The sequence below is a fragment of the Macaca nemestrina genome, chromosome 5 (genome assembly GCF_043159975.1).
Source record: "Macaca nemestrina isolate mMacNem1 chromosome 5, mMacNem.hap1, whole genome shotgun sequence".
Lineage (NCBI taxonomy): Eukaryota > Metazoa > Chordata > Mammalia > Primates > Cercopithecidae > Macaca > Macaca nemestrina.
Genome location: NC_092129.1, coordinates 131,161,463 through 131,175,600, shown reverse-complemented (window position 1 = coordinate 131,175,600; position 14,138 = coordinate 131,161,463). Strand labels below are relative to the sequence as shown.

General features: G+C 38.0%; 1 protein-coding gene across 1 annotated transcript in view; it reads right to left on the bottom strand.

Annotated features, from left to right (window-relative positions):
* LOC105490872 (PKHD1 ciliary IPT domain containing fibrocystin/polyductin) overlaps positions 1 to 14,138 on the bottom strand; it is a 472,028-nt gene that overhangs the window by 22,782 nt on the left and 435,108 nt on the right. Inside the window, 2 exon segments of the mRNA XM_071096950.1 lie at positions 4,398 to 4,505; positions 13,541 to 13,628. Coding sequence (XP_070953051.1) covers positions 4,398 to 4,505; positions 13,541 to 13,628 — 196 coding nt within the window.

Genomic DNA, 14,138 nt, shown 5'->3' with positions numbered 1-14,138 from the left:
CTTCTGACTGACTTGGTCCCAAAGCTACTAAAACAAAATCTCCTCTGTATACATCATGTATCTGAGCCATATTTGGCTTGTTTGTTACCAATTAATTGCTTTTTATGGGCATATGAATAAGCTCAATCAGGCCTAGAGATGGGAGAACAGATTTTACTTGGGATTTACAGAAGTAAAAACTAAATTCTTTACACTTTTATCCATTTTTCAATGATTGCTCAGTAATTGTTTACTTGATCAAGTTGATAAGTTACCAGTTCCCATTCTTAAGATATTTACAAGCTAGTAAATGAAATAAGATACACATAACAAACATTTGTTAAGCAAATCAGGATGTTACACATGCCACTAGAATAATGCAAATCAATTGCTTTGGATATTTATTTTCCATTGATATGATTAGGGAAAGCATCCTGGAGGGGGGAAGTATCTGAGGAGGCTTTTTTTTTTTTTTTTAAATAGAGAAAGCGTCTGTCTCTATCACCCAAACTTGAGTACAATGACTGGCACGATTATAGCTCACTGTAGCCCTGAACACCTGGGCTCATATGATTCTCCTGCTTCAGCCTGCCAAGTGGTTGGGACTACAACCATGTGTCACCATGCCTGGCTAATTTTTTGTTAATTTATTGTAGAGGTGGGGTATTGCTATGTTGTCCAGGCTAGTGTTGAACTCCTGGTCTCAAGCTATCCTTCAGCCTTAGCCTCCCGAAGTGTCAGAATTACAGGCATGAGTCACCCCACCCAGCCTAGAAAGGGAGATTCTAAACAGAGAAGTGACATTAGCCACATAAAATATAGTCAGTCCATTTTTGTATAGAACACAAAAATGACAGAGAAGCTAAAGTCAGGGCGACCAGGTGAAATTATCTAAATGCAAGGGTGGAAACCACTGGCTCTCAATTACCTTAGCAGCAGAACATTTTCTAAATCTGCAATCTTAAAAATAATCTGAATATATTCACTTATTCATAAACAAATATTTATTTGTAGCTATGATGCACCAGGCTTTACTACACCCTTGGGATATAATGCCAGACTAAGCAGAATCTCTGTCCCTTTGGAACTTTGGTCTCAGTGGAGGACCCAGCACACAGACAGTAGACAAACAAATAAATACGTAGATACTATAAAGCCAGGGAGTGATACATTCATAAAGAAAACTAAAGTGAGTTTATGAGACAGAATGGCTGGAGGTGTGGGGAGGATTGGGGATGGTATAGACTGAGTGATCTAAAAGAGGCCTCTTTGAGGAGATATTGAGAAGAAATCTGAATGAGTTGAGTGAGCCATGTGAATTTCTGGAGGGAGAATATTCCAACCAAGGAATTGGCAACCACAGGTAGAGTTTCTCTGGTTAAGTGTATGTGTGGTGAAGGTGGTGGGGGGGATTTGTGGGTGATACCTGGTTACATTAATCTCTTCTCAGCCCAGCAGCCCCTGAGGGCCTCCTGAGAACCCCATGACACCAAGAAATGGTCAGAAAAGCCACAGCCTACACCATGATAATGATAGTGAATGTGGAAAGGCTGGCTACGAAGTCAGTACTACAAACTTACAGAAACCCTTATCTCCTGGCAGTGTCTCAGGAAGTTTAGAAGTGATAAATGAGCTGGATTTGATAATATATCAGACTTAAGAAGATTCCATAAATACTTGGGCAGATCTATTTTGTGTATTTCTAAAATAGGAATAATAATTTCTTCCTCTCTCTAAGATATTGGAGAGATGAGGGAAAATAGTGGAAATGATTGCAAATTCTCTGCTTGATTCATGAATGAATGCAAAAACAGACCAGGCATGGGGACTCATGCCTGTAATGCCAGCATAAGCCCAGGGGTTTAAGGCCAGCCTGGGCAGCATAGTAAGATCCCGTCTCTACCAAAAAATGAAATAAAATAAATTAGCTGGGTATGGTGGCACACACATCTGTAGTCCTAGATACTTGGGAGGCTGAGGTAGGAGGATTACTTGAGCCTGGGAGGTCGAGACTGCAATGAGCCATGATTGAGACACTGCACTCCAGCCTGGGTGCTGGGTGACAGAGTGAGACCCTCTCTAAAAATAACAACAACAACAACAAACACACACACACACAAAAAAAACAAAAGAACCAACAATAACATAAAAGAATGCTTAACAGACCTATTATTTTGAAGCCTATTAGAAATAAGAAATTTCATTGATTAGCTGAAATGTGTGAATATACGCTGCTTTCCCAAACATTCTAACACTTGAAATTGATATACTTGGAAACAAGGAGTTACTCTCTGGACATGTACCATTACTCAGCATGATGTCTATAAGGGGTCACAGAAGTGCATGTCTTTACTATTTTTCCTTTCTTTTTATCCTCCATTTATTGTCTCTGAATTTAAACTTTTATAAATCTCATCTGAAAGAGTCTCATCTTAGACTTGATCTTGAAAATTATGGAGAATAATTCAGTGAAAAACACTAAGGGAAAACTTTCCAGATGATTCTTCAGTTAGTTGTTTTTACAGGCTGTCAGTAGAAACTACAATAAAGCAGTAGTCTACTAAGTGTGAACACCAAGACTAGTTCAGAATTACAGGAGTTACCAAGAAATTTCTGTCTCGCATTTGGTTTTACAACCTCTTCTTTAAAATGAACTTGATAACGTATTTGGTTAGTCTTAATTAATTACTGAGGTAATTAAAGGACAAAGGCCTTTTAAATGTCAGACAAATCTGGAACAAAATATGCATTCCTGCCTGTCTCACCCTTTAAAACATATCCGTTCAAAAACTCAAGGTTATGGCACAATGCCTGGGAACTGGGAATCCCACGGTCAAGGACGCTACACATTTGTTATGAACCTGTACTTATATCAGGACACTTTGACACATAAAGTGTGTGTAAATTGCTTATGTGACTTTATTCTTTTTAACAAGTATTTAAGCAATCATCCTCTGAAGTATAAATGTGACTCTCATAAAACATATAATGAGCACTTGTCAACAGGTTATTTATCTCATTAATGAAGAAATCAGGAAGAACACGAAACTGGTTTAAATAGCATATAAGAGATAATGATCATATAGCCAGGGAGCAACAATATTATCTGACCCCAGAAGATAGTCTTTTTGTCAAAAAACAATCCAGGCTGGACGTGGTGGCTGACGCCTGTAATCCCAGCACTTATGGAGGCGGAGGCAGGCGGATCAGGAGGTCAGGAATTCAAGTCCAGCCTGGCCAACATGGTGAAACTTCATTTCTACTAAAAATACAAAAATTAGCCGGGTGTGGTGGTGCATGCCTGTAATCCCAGCGACTCAGGAGGCTGAGGCAGAAGAATTGCTTGAATCTGAGAGATGGAGGTTGCAGTGAGCCGAGATCATGCCTCTGCACGCCAGCCTGGGTGACAGAGCGAGATTCCATCTCAAAAAATAAAAATAAAAAAAAATCCAAAACTTAGAATTAAAGGAAAAATGATTATGATTACAGATCTTATCAGTGTCATACTGGAACATTTTCAAAAGGCCCATTGAATGTTTTATTAAGTTCTCTCAAACATACATTTGTTTCACTTACTATTTATTATTTATTAGGACTCAGACATGTTTATTTGTAGAAGATTGACATGCTGAAACAATTTTTATACAGTTAAGGATGCAAATGATATCTGTAAACATCGGACTATCAAAATTTTGCTTTTATTGCCCTGTATCCATTGCAAACTTATTCCAACATTTCTTCTTGGGCTATATGAAAACTATCTCCCAAATGCTCTTTTAATTAGTTTTCTTGTCTTCTGATTTCCTCATTAGTGAGTTAAATAACATGTTGACAAATGATCATTATATATTTTCAAGAGAGTCACATTTAATACATCAGAGGGTGTTTTTTTCCATATTTTGTCAAAAAGAACTGGATCAAATGCGTAATTTACACACCCCTTATTCTGAAGTGCCAGGATGTTGACGGGTATTGTCCCCATTTGGCGGGGGGTTGAGGAGGACAGGACCCAAAGTTAAAATTTCAAGATCCCATGACTCTCTTTCTTATACATTAACATTCTCCTATTAATATCCAACCAAATGTCATGTAAGTAAGTAAAGGAAAAAAACAAGTAGAACACTGAAAGTAAACTTCAATGTTGAGGAGGAAATGTACATTTGGTTCCTTGCTCACCAGGAGTATCCTGAGGTTTCTACTTTTACATGTGCTCTTTCTTCTCAAGCTTAATGATACAGTCAAGTGAATTTATTTTCTAAACTACGATGACTTCTTATTCATTATAGTAGCTATTCCCAAAAGGGAGAAAGGATTGTCTTCTTAAAAAAAAAAAGAAAGAAAGAAAGAAAGAAAGAAAGAAAGAAAGAAAGAAAGAAAGAAAAGAAATCAGAGAATAAAAGCACATTGTATAAAATTACCTGGAGGAGAAGTGACAGTAAAAATAAAGTGCCAGTTTGACCCAGAGATCAAGACTGCCAAGTTGTAGAAGCTCACATAACCATCTTGAGTTTCTGCCTGGGTGCACCCTTCAAAGAAGCACAAAACAAAAATTAGCTGTTTATTATCTAATCTAGAACAACGTCTTCATGTCTGCTGTGAAGGCAGACATTTGGACAATAAAGGACAATTTTTTTTAACTCCAAGAGGTTATCTAATCCATCAGGTTTTTCTTAGTCAAGACTTAGAACCACATGATCCAAGACAGTATAATAACAATTAACATATACTGAAAGCTCACTATGCCAGACACTGTTCTTTATATACACGATTGCCTACAAACTACACAACAACCCTATAAAATATGCTATTATCTATATTCTAGCAATTAGGAAATAGGCTCATGAAAGACTAAATTACGTGGTACTGGGGTTACAGCCCAAATCTACCTGATTTCAAAGTTTGCATTCTTTACAATATATTGGCTATATTATTATTAAATGTATAATATATACAGAAAGAAATTCTATAATCTTTCTAGGTGGTCAGTTTCTACAGTCTGTCTTTCTTCTATTCAGGTTATCTATAGTTTATATGGCAGCAGAGTTAGGCCAAGGGATCAGGACCATGGCAATCTATTAAATCATGACTGATAAAGCTACTCTGATTTATGCAAACAAAACAAAACAAACCTTGCATCTTCTAACAGTAGATCATCCATTTATAAAGTGAAAAAAGGCAGCTTAACTCAGTATCACATTCACAATACCATTAATCATCTTTTGACTCTACCATCTCTAAATTATGTGCCTAATTAACAGCTGCTAGACTTTACTCTGGAAATGTCAATATGATTGGCACGGTGGACAAAGGATTATGGAAGTAGTCTGAAAGTTTATAAGTTGGTTTGAGATCTCTAAGGCTGAAATGTGTCACATAGATATAATATGCTTAGTGTTACATTTTTAAATTCAATTGCTTAATCTTTTTGTGAAAACACTGTCTTTCTTCATCAATTTTGCAGAGCTAACTAAAACTTCTTTTCTGAGAAACATCTTTTACTTCATCTCTTCTGAGTTCCAAAATAAATAAAATGCCCACTAAAATGAAAATAAATAAGCCAAGACTCAAATAAATGATAGGCGCCCAAGATAAATGCAGTTTATACTCTTCAAAACCTATATGCATCAAAATTATGGTCAATAAACTCTTGCAAACAATGAACTGCAGAGTACAGATGTTCAACATGAAATCATTTGCTGCAGTTTTTCCTTTGACAAACGTCCTTATTGTTCCCATCTTTGGAAGAATACAAAGCAGCATTTAATCGAAATGTGTCCGTAGAGCACAGTGAGTTGGCCTCGTAGAACAGCCGCCAAATTGCCTAATGGAAAGTGCTTTAGTTCTAAATGGGTTTACTTTTGCGTTAAATACCAGCTTGCCTTAGAGATCTCTACAAAGATTCCCATATATATCTATGATATTCTCAGATTTGAAGCATATGTGCCCAAAAGCTGAGGCAGTTGCTGCCAAGTACAGTACATTACTCCAGGGTTCATCATATCTTCAGAATAGCTATGATGACACATACAGATGCAATTGACAGGCTCCCTGATCAAGCTGGAATAAACAGTACACTGGCTGGGGGACTTGGGATGGGGTGGGGTGCTGGGCTCAAGCAACTTCGGAATTGATTACACAACTACCAGGAAATGATACCTGAATGGGTTTCTGCAGGATAGATAGTTTCTAAAATACCTTTGCAGCCCAAATTATCCCCACAGCTATCCCACTCACTCCTAGGTATGCGTACTAGCAAACTGTTATATCGTTCATGTTGAGATGTTATCTTTAAAAGTATTAAGGACTTTTTTTGTGCAACTATGATCCATAAATGTTAAAGGATATTGAAGATCTGTAAATAATTGTCCTTTAGTATATAAATTCACTTTTTATAAAGGTTGTAGCTGCCTTTTCACTGAGGACGGTCTACTAAAGGAAAAAGAATATGAAGTTAAATTGCAGAACAAAAGATTTAGAGGAGATATACAGATATGGTTTTGTTGTTGCTATTTTGTTTTTCTCCAGGAAATACTTACAGTAAGTCAGATAATCTATCCCAAATGCTTTTGGTGCATTCTTTCTGAAGTTAAAAAGTAGTATTTCATAATGGCTTCAAGAGAAACTTTCAATCATATAAAATAGGGTATCTTGGTGACATGGGTATGCTAAAAACAGAAAACTACATGTGATTTCTTCCCTACTTCATGACTCATACACATAAAAAAATGTGTGTATATAAGACACCCTCAGAATAGTCCTCACACATTCCCATTGGGTCTCTTAAAAAAAGGTAATAGTGACAATACTGATCCAAGTGAGCTAGTTGGCTTGAGTGTGGCTTGGTGTCCATGGAATAAAAGAGTAAATGTTATCTCATCTCACACCAGTTAGAATGGCAATCATTAAAAAGTCAGGAAACAACAGATGCTGGAGAGGATGTGGAGAAATAGTAACACTTTTACACTGTTGGTGGGAGTGTAAATTAGTTCAACCATTGTGGAAGACAGTGTGGTGATTCCTCAAGGATCTAGAACCAGAAATACCATTTGATCCAGTAATCCCATTACTGGGTACATATCCAAAGGAATATAAATCATTCTACTATAAAGACACATGCACATGTATGTTTATTGCAGCACTATTCACAATAGCAAAGACTTGGAACCAACCCCAATGCCCATCAATGATAGGCTGAATTAAGAAAATGTGGCACACATACACCATGGAATACTGTGCAGCCATATAAAAGAATTAATGTCCTTTGCAGGGACATGGATGAAACTGGAAACCATCATTCTCAGCAAACCAACACAGGAACAGAAAACCAAACATCACATGTTCTCACATGGGAGAAGTGGGAGTTGAACAACGAGAACATATGGGCACAGGGAGGGGAACATCACACACAAGGGCCTGTCAGGGGGTGGGGAGCAAGGGGGAAGGATAGCATTAGGAGAAATACCTAACGTAAATGACAGGTTGATGGGTGCAGCAAACCACCATGGCACATGTATACCTATGTAACAAACCTACATGTTCTGCACATGTATCCCAGAACTTAAAGTATAATAACAAATAAATAGATAGATAGATAGATAGATAGATAGATAGATAGATAGATAGATAAAGAGTAAGTAAAGAGTAAGTAGTTTCATGCCTCATTCACTTTGCACAGCCACAACATGATTCTAAGCTGGTGGGGTATGATATCTTAAGGTTACTGAAAGAAAAATAATGAAAGATGAGGTGCAATAAGTGTCAGGAGTGGGACAAAGTAAAATATAAAGTCTCAGTAAGGTATGATATAGGAGAAGGTATGGAGAACAGGTAAGGCATGGAGCATAAGGAAGGTACTGCGTATGAATAATGTGCAAAGTGTGGCAAGGTACAGAGTATAAGTAAGTAAGATATGGACTATGGGTTAGAAATGAAGTGTGAGTAAGGGTCTGAAGAATGTATAAAGTATGGAATATGAGTAAGGTATAGACTATGGGTAAGGTATGGAGTGTGAATAAGGCATGGAGTATGTCTAAGTTATGGAATATGGGTAAGGCATGGAATATGAGTAAGGTACTGGGTATGGTAATGTATGAAGTATGGCAAGGTATGGGATATAAGTAAGGGATGGGCCAGGCACGGTGGCTCACGCCTGTAATCCCGACACTTTGGGAGGCCGATGTGGGCGAATCACCTGATGTCAGGAGTTCAAGACCAGCTTGGCCAACATGGCAAAACTCCGTCTCAACGAAAAATAGAAAAATTTTAGCCAGGCATGGTGATGGGCACCTATAATTCCAGCTACTCAGGAGGCTAAGACAGTAGAATCGCTTGAACCTGGGAGGCAGAAGTTGCAGTGTGCTGAGATCGCACCATGCACTCCAGCCTGGGTAACAGAGCCAGACTCTGCCTCAAAAAAAAAAAAAAAAAAAAAAAAAAAAAAAGTAAGGTATGGACTATACATACGGTATGGAGTATAAGTAGGGTCCTAGATATAGATAAGGTATGGAGGAGCAATATAAGGCATAAGTGTGAGTATGGTTTGGAGTATGGGTAAGGAATAGAAGAACATGGGTAACATATGGAGTAGATGATGGGGAGGTGAGTTCCAGTATTCATGTGAGAGTATCTGTCATAAATATTACTAGAACATGAAAAAAAGCTAAAAATTAATATTTTTATGCTGCTGTATTATTTTAAGATCAGAAGGTGAGTGACTGTTACATATCCTAAGCACTTTCTATACCAAAATGCCAACAGTAGCAAAATGGTGCCAAAAATGAACAGAATGACAGCATCAAAACAGGCAGTTTGGAATGCAATTCTGAATATTTCATCTTCACATTGGGCAACCTTGGATAAATTCACTTCATTTTCTTACTTTCTTAATGACATGCCTTGTGTCTACAAATTTGTACAAGGACCATTCTGGTCTGTCCTCATTCCTTGGGATTTAAAACCCAAGAAGTTTCTAACTGTACTGCTCACATTAAAAAAAAAAAAGACCAGAAGCAAAAATATGAGTTAGCCACACAGGTGTTACTTTCAACAAAGTGAACAAAAGATAGATTGTGTAAGTGGAAGGGAAAGTCTGGAGAGTCTATGGGGAGATTCTGACAAAATACGCAACATTACCTGGGCCTTTAAATTTGGATTGTATAAAGAGAACGTGGAGAGGGTACTGAGGAGAGCAAGACCTCAAAGTTTGGTAGAAAATTATTTTTGTAGACAGGCTGAAAACATTTAGAGTCTTGTTGTTTTGTTTTGTTTTTTGTTTGTTTTAATTATTTTATTTTATTTTAAATTCCGGGATACATGTAGAGAACATGCAGGTTTGTTACACAGGTAAACGTGTGCCGTGGTGGTTTGCTGCACCTATCAACCCATCACCTAGGTATTAAGCCCCACATGCATTATGTTCCCTGTGTCCATGTGTTCTCACTGGAAAACATTTGATGTCTTAATAAGTAGATAGAGTAAAAAAATTACAGGTCAAAATAGTAAAAATTCAAATTGAAAAGAGAGTGGGAAAATTTATTGTTCTAATAAGAAAGCAATAAGCTGAAGCAAGCTTTAAAAAGTAAGGGTTTTGAAGCTATGAAATGTTTAATCACGAGATGTCAATCGCCCTCCTTAAGAGAATTTTTAGAAGGGGATAATTTCATTTTCTGGAATCGATGAGGTGTAGCTTTGCCAGAAACAAAATGTATAAGCTAAATTAAATGGTGACATTAAAAAAAAAAAAAACTGAGATCTGAGATTAATTCATTGAAAACAACATCAAATGATTATTCATTAACTTGGAGACTTTATTACAACAATTTTATATGTTTCTTAAGAGACAAATAACAAAAAAATTAAGGAACAATGTCATCAGAAAAAGTAGGCAGCGTGCACCATATGATAGGAATGGTTTTAGGCCAATAATAAATGCAAAACAAGGCACATCTGTGATTGACTTATGCCTATCCATTTGAACATTTTGTATATTTTATGGGAACCATCTGAATGAGCTTAGACTCATAGCAAGAGTAGAGCAAGAAATAACTGTAAAATCATGGCCTATTCTTGGAAGTCAGTGATTTTGCAGGTAGGCTGATGTTTGAGTTGGCACATGAGTCATTTCCAAATCTGAAAAAAAATTTTGACAACACAAAACCAACAGAAATGCCTTACCCGATTCATGAGGTGCACAGGAAATTGGATAAGCTGATTTTGTTTTGTTTTGTTTTGTTTTGTTTTGTTTTTTGTTGTGAGATGGAGTCTCACTCTGTCACCAGGCTGGAATGCAGAGGGCGATCTTGGCTTACTGCAACCTCCACCTCCCAGGTTCAAGCAATTCTCCTGCCTCAGCCTCTCGAGTAGGGACTATAGGCACGTGCCACCATGCCCAGCTATTTTTAGTAGAGACAGGGTTTCACCATGTTGGCCAAGATGGTCTTGATCTCTTGACCTTGTGATCTGCTCTCCTTGGCTTCCCAAAGCGCTGTGATTACAGGTGTGAGCCACCACGCCTGGCCCATAAACCGAATTTTTGAAGAGTGGTAAACACATCCTCAAATTTGCATAAGAATGGGGATATTTGGCCAATTATACAAAAGTACATACACACCATATCAATTTATAATTTTCAGTGATTTATTGGTATGAAACTTCCTTTCAATGTGTTACTGGCAAATCTCATAGGATGCATCATTATAATTACAATACTAACTGCATAAAAAGCCAGTGCTTGAAATCACACTTCTAGAAAGAAGGATTTGCAAAAGTTAACAAGATTTCCTACTTATTCCCCTATTATAATAGGCAAATATCATGGTAATAATAGATAACTGTGCTTAAAACAAATAACTGTTATTTTCTTTTTTTAAAAAATTTTACCATTACTGATATATATCTCTTTGTATAGTATGCATATTTTGAAACATTATTTTCTTTTTTTCTTGAGACAGAGTCTTGCTCTGTCACCCAGGCTAGAGTACAGTGGTGCCATCTTGGCTCACCGCAACCTCTGCCTCCCGGGTTCAAGTGATTCTCATGCCTCAGCTTCCCAAGTAGCTGTGATTACAGGAGCGCACCGACCATGCCCGGCTAATTTTTGTATTTTTAGTGGAGACGGGGTTTCACCATGTTAGTCAGGCTGGTGTCAAATGCCTGACCTCAAGTGATCCAGCTGCCTTAGCCTCCCAAAGTGCTGGGATTACAGGCACAAGCCACCATGCCCAGCCTGAAAACATTATTTTCAAATCATATTTGAAATCACAAAGAATTTATCAATTCTTTCTCATCTAAAATAGCAACACAATATTTAGTGCAGAGATTCGCTTGAGTCCTAGGTCTTGGTCAGAATTATTCAACAATTCTGAATTCAAGGAGTCAAGATAAACCCATTGGCTCCATTCTTTTACTGGGACCCTGTAAGGATTTTTGAAAACTGTCTGACCTAGAAGTTGTGGGGAAGGGAGTGAATGCTTTCCTTTCTGAGGATATTTTCCATCTACCTTTAAAACCATTTTTAATCCGTTTGGATTCTTGGGACATTTTTAAAATTTTCTCATTGAAACTAGTGGGAGAGATTAAAGAAATTTAACAGATCCTCTTTTTCAGACTGTTGTAATCTCTGGCTCCCTATCCAAATATAGGAGATGATTTTAAAATGTTCCACTGAACCCTCCTATTCTAGGTTATATCAGGTTGACATAAAATGAATTTCTCTTCACCTCAAGGTGAAGCCCCGACTTGGACTGTAATATTGTGCATGATTGGGACTCCCTCTGATGAGAAGGAAATACACAATCCTATCCATGAGCAGAGGAAGAATTTCAAGGTGCTGTGATCATTGTGAGGCCGCTTGTGCAGAGAGGCAACCCCTATGCATGAAGAGTTTGAGGCTGTCAGGCGAGATCTATGTGTTGGGCGATTGACTGCACACAATAGGGAGAAGGCTCCTGGTAGGAAGCATGACTAATAATGTATGGGTTCTGTTGGAGGGAGGCCGGTAAGAGGACAAAAAACTCTCTTGTGACACCTGGAACACAAAGTATATTAATTGTAAAACAGAACCTCTTGCTTTTGCTGCCTTAAAACTGAAATCAAAAGGGCCTGAGTCTTAATTTGGCCCAGCAGCCAGGTTGTACTTACCTTTCTGTGTTTCTCGTCATAAAAACTCTTGCTTTTTGCTCCCGATCCAGTCTTCCCCATTTCAGTAAATAACACCAATATCCACCCAATATAACAAAATCAAAACCTAAAAGTTGTCCTTAAGTCCTTGTTTTCTTTGCTCCCAGTAGATTCTGCTGATTCAACTTCTGAAAGACATTCTGAATTAATCCACTTGTGATCTCCACCATCTCTTGCCTGGCCTTTTGCAATCACTTTTTAACTGGCTCAGGAGGTTCACTCTTGCGGTTCTCCAATCCACCCTCCACAGAACAGAGTGGTCCTCTAAACATGCAAGTCAGACTCTGGAACTGGCCTGCTTAAAACCTCCAACGGCTCTTCATCTCACTGAGAGTGCAGCCCAAACTCCCCACCGTGGTCCCCAAAGTCCTCTGTTGTCTGTCTGGCTCCAGCACCTCTCTCACTTTACCTCTTCCCTTGATCTCCCTTAGTCATGAGGCTCCTTTGTCTTAATTCTGTTTCGCAAACACATTCTCCTTAACATATTTTCTGTGGATAACATATCGTACTGTTTTACAACATAAAAACACAATGATTGAACTATTTCATAATAAAGAAATATGTGCCTCTTTGAGTAGGGTGTATTTCAATGGTTTTGTGTGTGAGGGGGTTAGATAGGAATTTAGAACTCAGAAACTATTTTTCCCATAAAAACCATGTTATACCTGCTTGCTTCTCTCTAGACCAGGCCCTAAAATGCACATTCTTGGGTCCTTCTGCAGAATATGTAGCCAAACTATCTTAGGCCTAGTAGAAATCTGCATTTTAAATAGATTTTCACATAAACAAGCTTCAAGGAAAGTAAGTGGAGCTGGCAGTGGTTCTGGGATAGAACAGGAAGGCAAAAGAGGATAGACAAAGATCAAAAGGAGAAAAACTAACTCTGAGGGCTGCTATGGGTCAGGTGCTTTTGCATTTATCATCACATTTATTCTTCATACCACTGAGAGCAAGTCTTTCTATTTCCCCATAGAAATCATACTGTACTTGGTAAATTGCTCCCTGGCCCAGTCCATAATACTGTACCAAATAAGGGTGTGTCATGGGGGCACTGAGTGGACTGCAGAAAACCTAGGATTTGATACTCACCCAAAAATGCCATGCACTTTTCCTTACACTACCTTAAGGATACAGATATGTTGAAAATGTTGCTTTATTGTGAAAGGGAAGGGAGAGAAAAGGTGGTGACTTTGGGATTTCCTGGCAGCCTAATCTTCCTTTTCACAGACACTGACACTGTAGATTAGGAATGAAGGAGTTTCCTTCCAAATTACTGAAGAAATTCAGTATTACCAATTTTGCTATGAATTCCTAATGGGTGCAAATATTTTATGTGCAGATAAAGTGGTAACAGATACCTGAAATTTACAGATACTTTACCTACCTTTTAGCACTGAGTCTGATGCTCCTTCCAGGGAAGCTGAAATTGTCCATGGCTCTGAAGGGGGCCCCAGGGACTCCACTCTTCGGTTCTAGAAATGGGAATAGGAGGAGGGAGAAAGAAAAAGTTGGATTCAGAAGAGAATTTTGTGAAGTTAGGAAAGAAGATGGTTCAGATATATGCTTTTATAAAGAACATATTCAGTAGAAATAAAGGAAAGAAAGTGATAAATAAATGTTGTCTTTCTCATGTTAAGAATATATCAGAATTAACTTATATATGAGTAAGGAAATTATTGCAAGACAAGTTGGGGCAGAACAGTGAGGAGAGGAAAGGAAAACTATGTTTATAGAAAAGAATGGTACTATGTGCTAAAGGTTCATAAGAAAGGAAAGGTAAAGAGAAGAAAACAGGAGAGAGCTGGGCGAGTGCCAGACTAGATCAAAGTTTACAGGATTCCAAGTGTGCCTCAGTGCCACAGATTTCTCTCTGCAAACACGTCAGGGGATGCATTTGTAAGTAGGAGAAAGCCAATTCAACAATCATAGTTCACTGTGAATTTTGTAAATACTGAAAGATAAAATAGAATCAGGACGCAAAG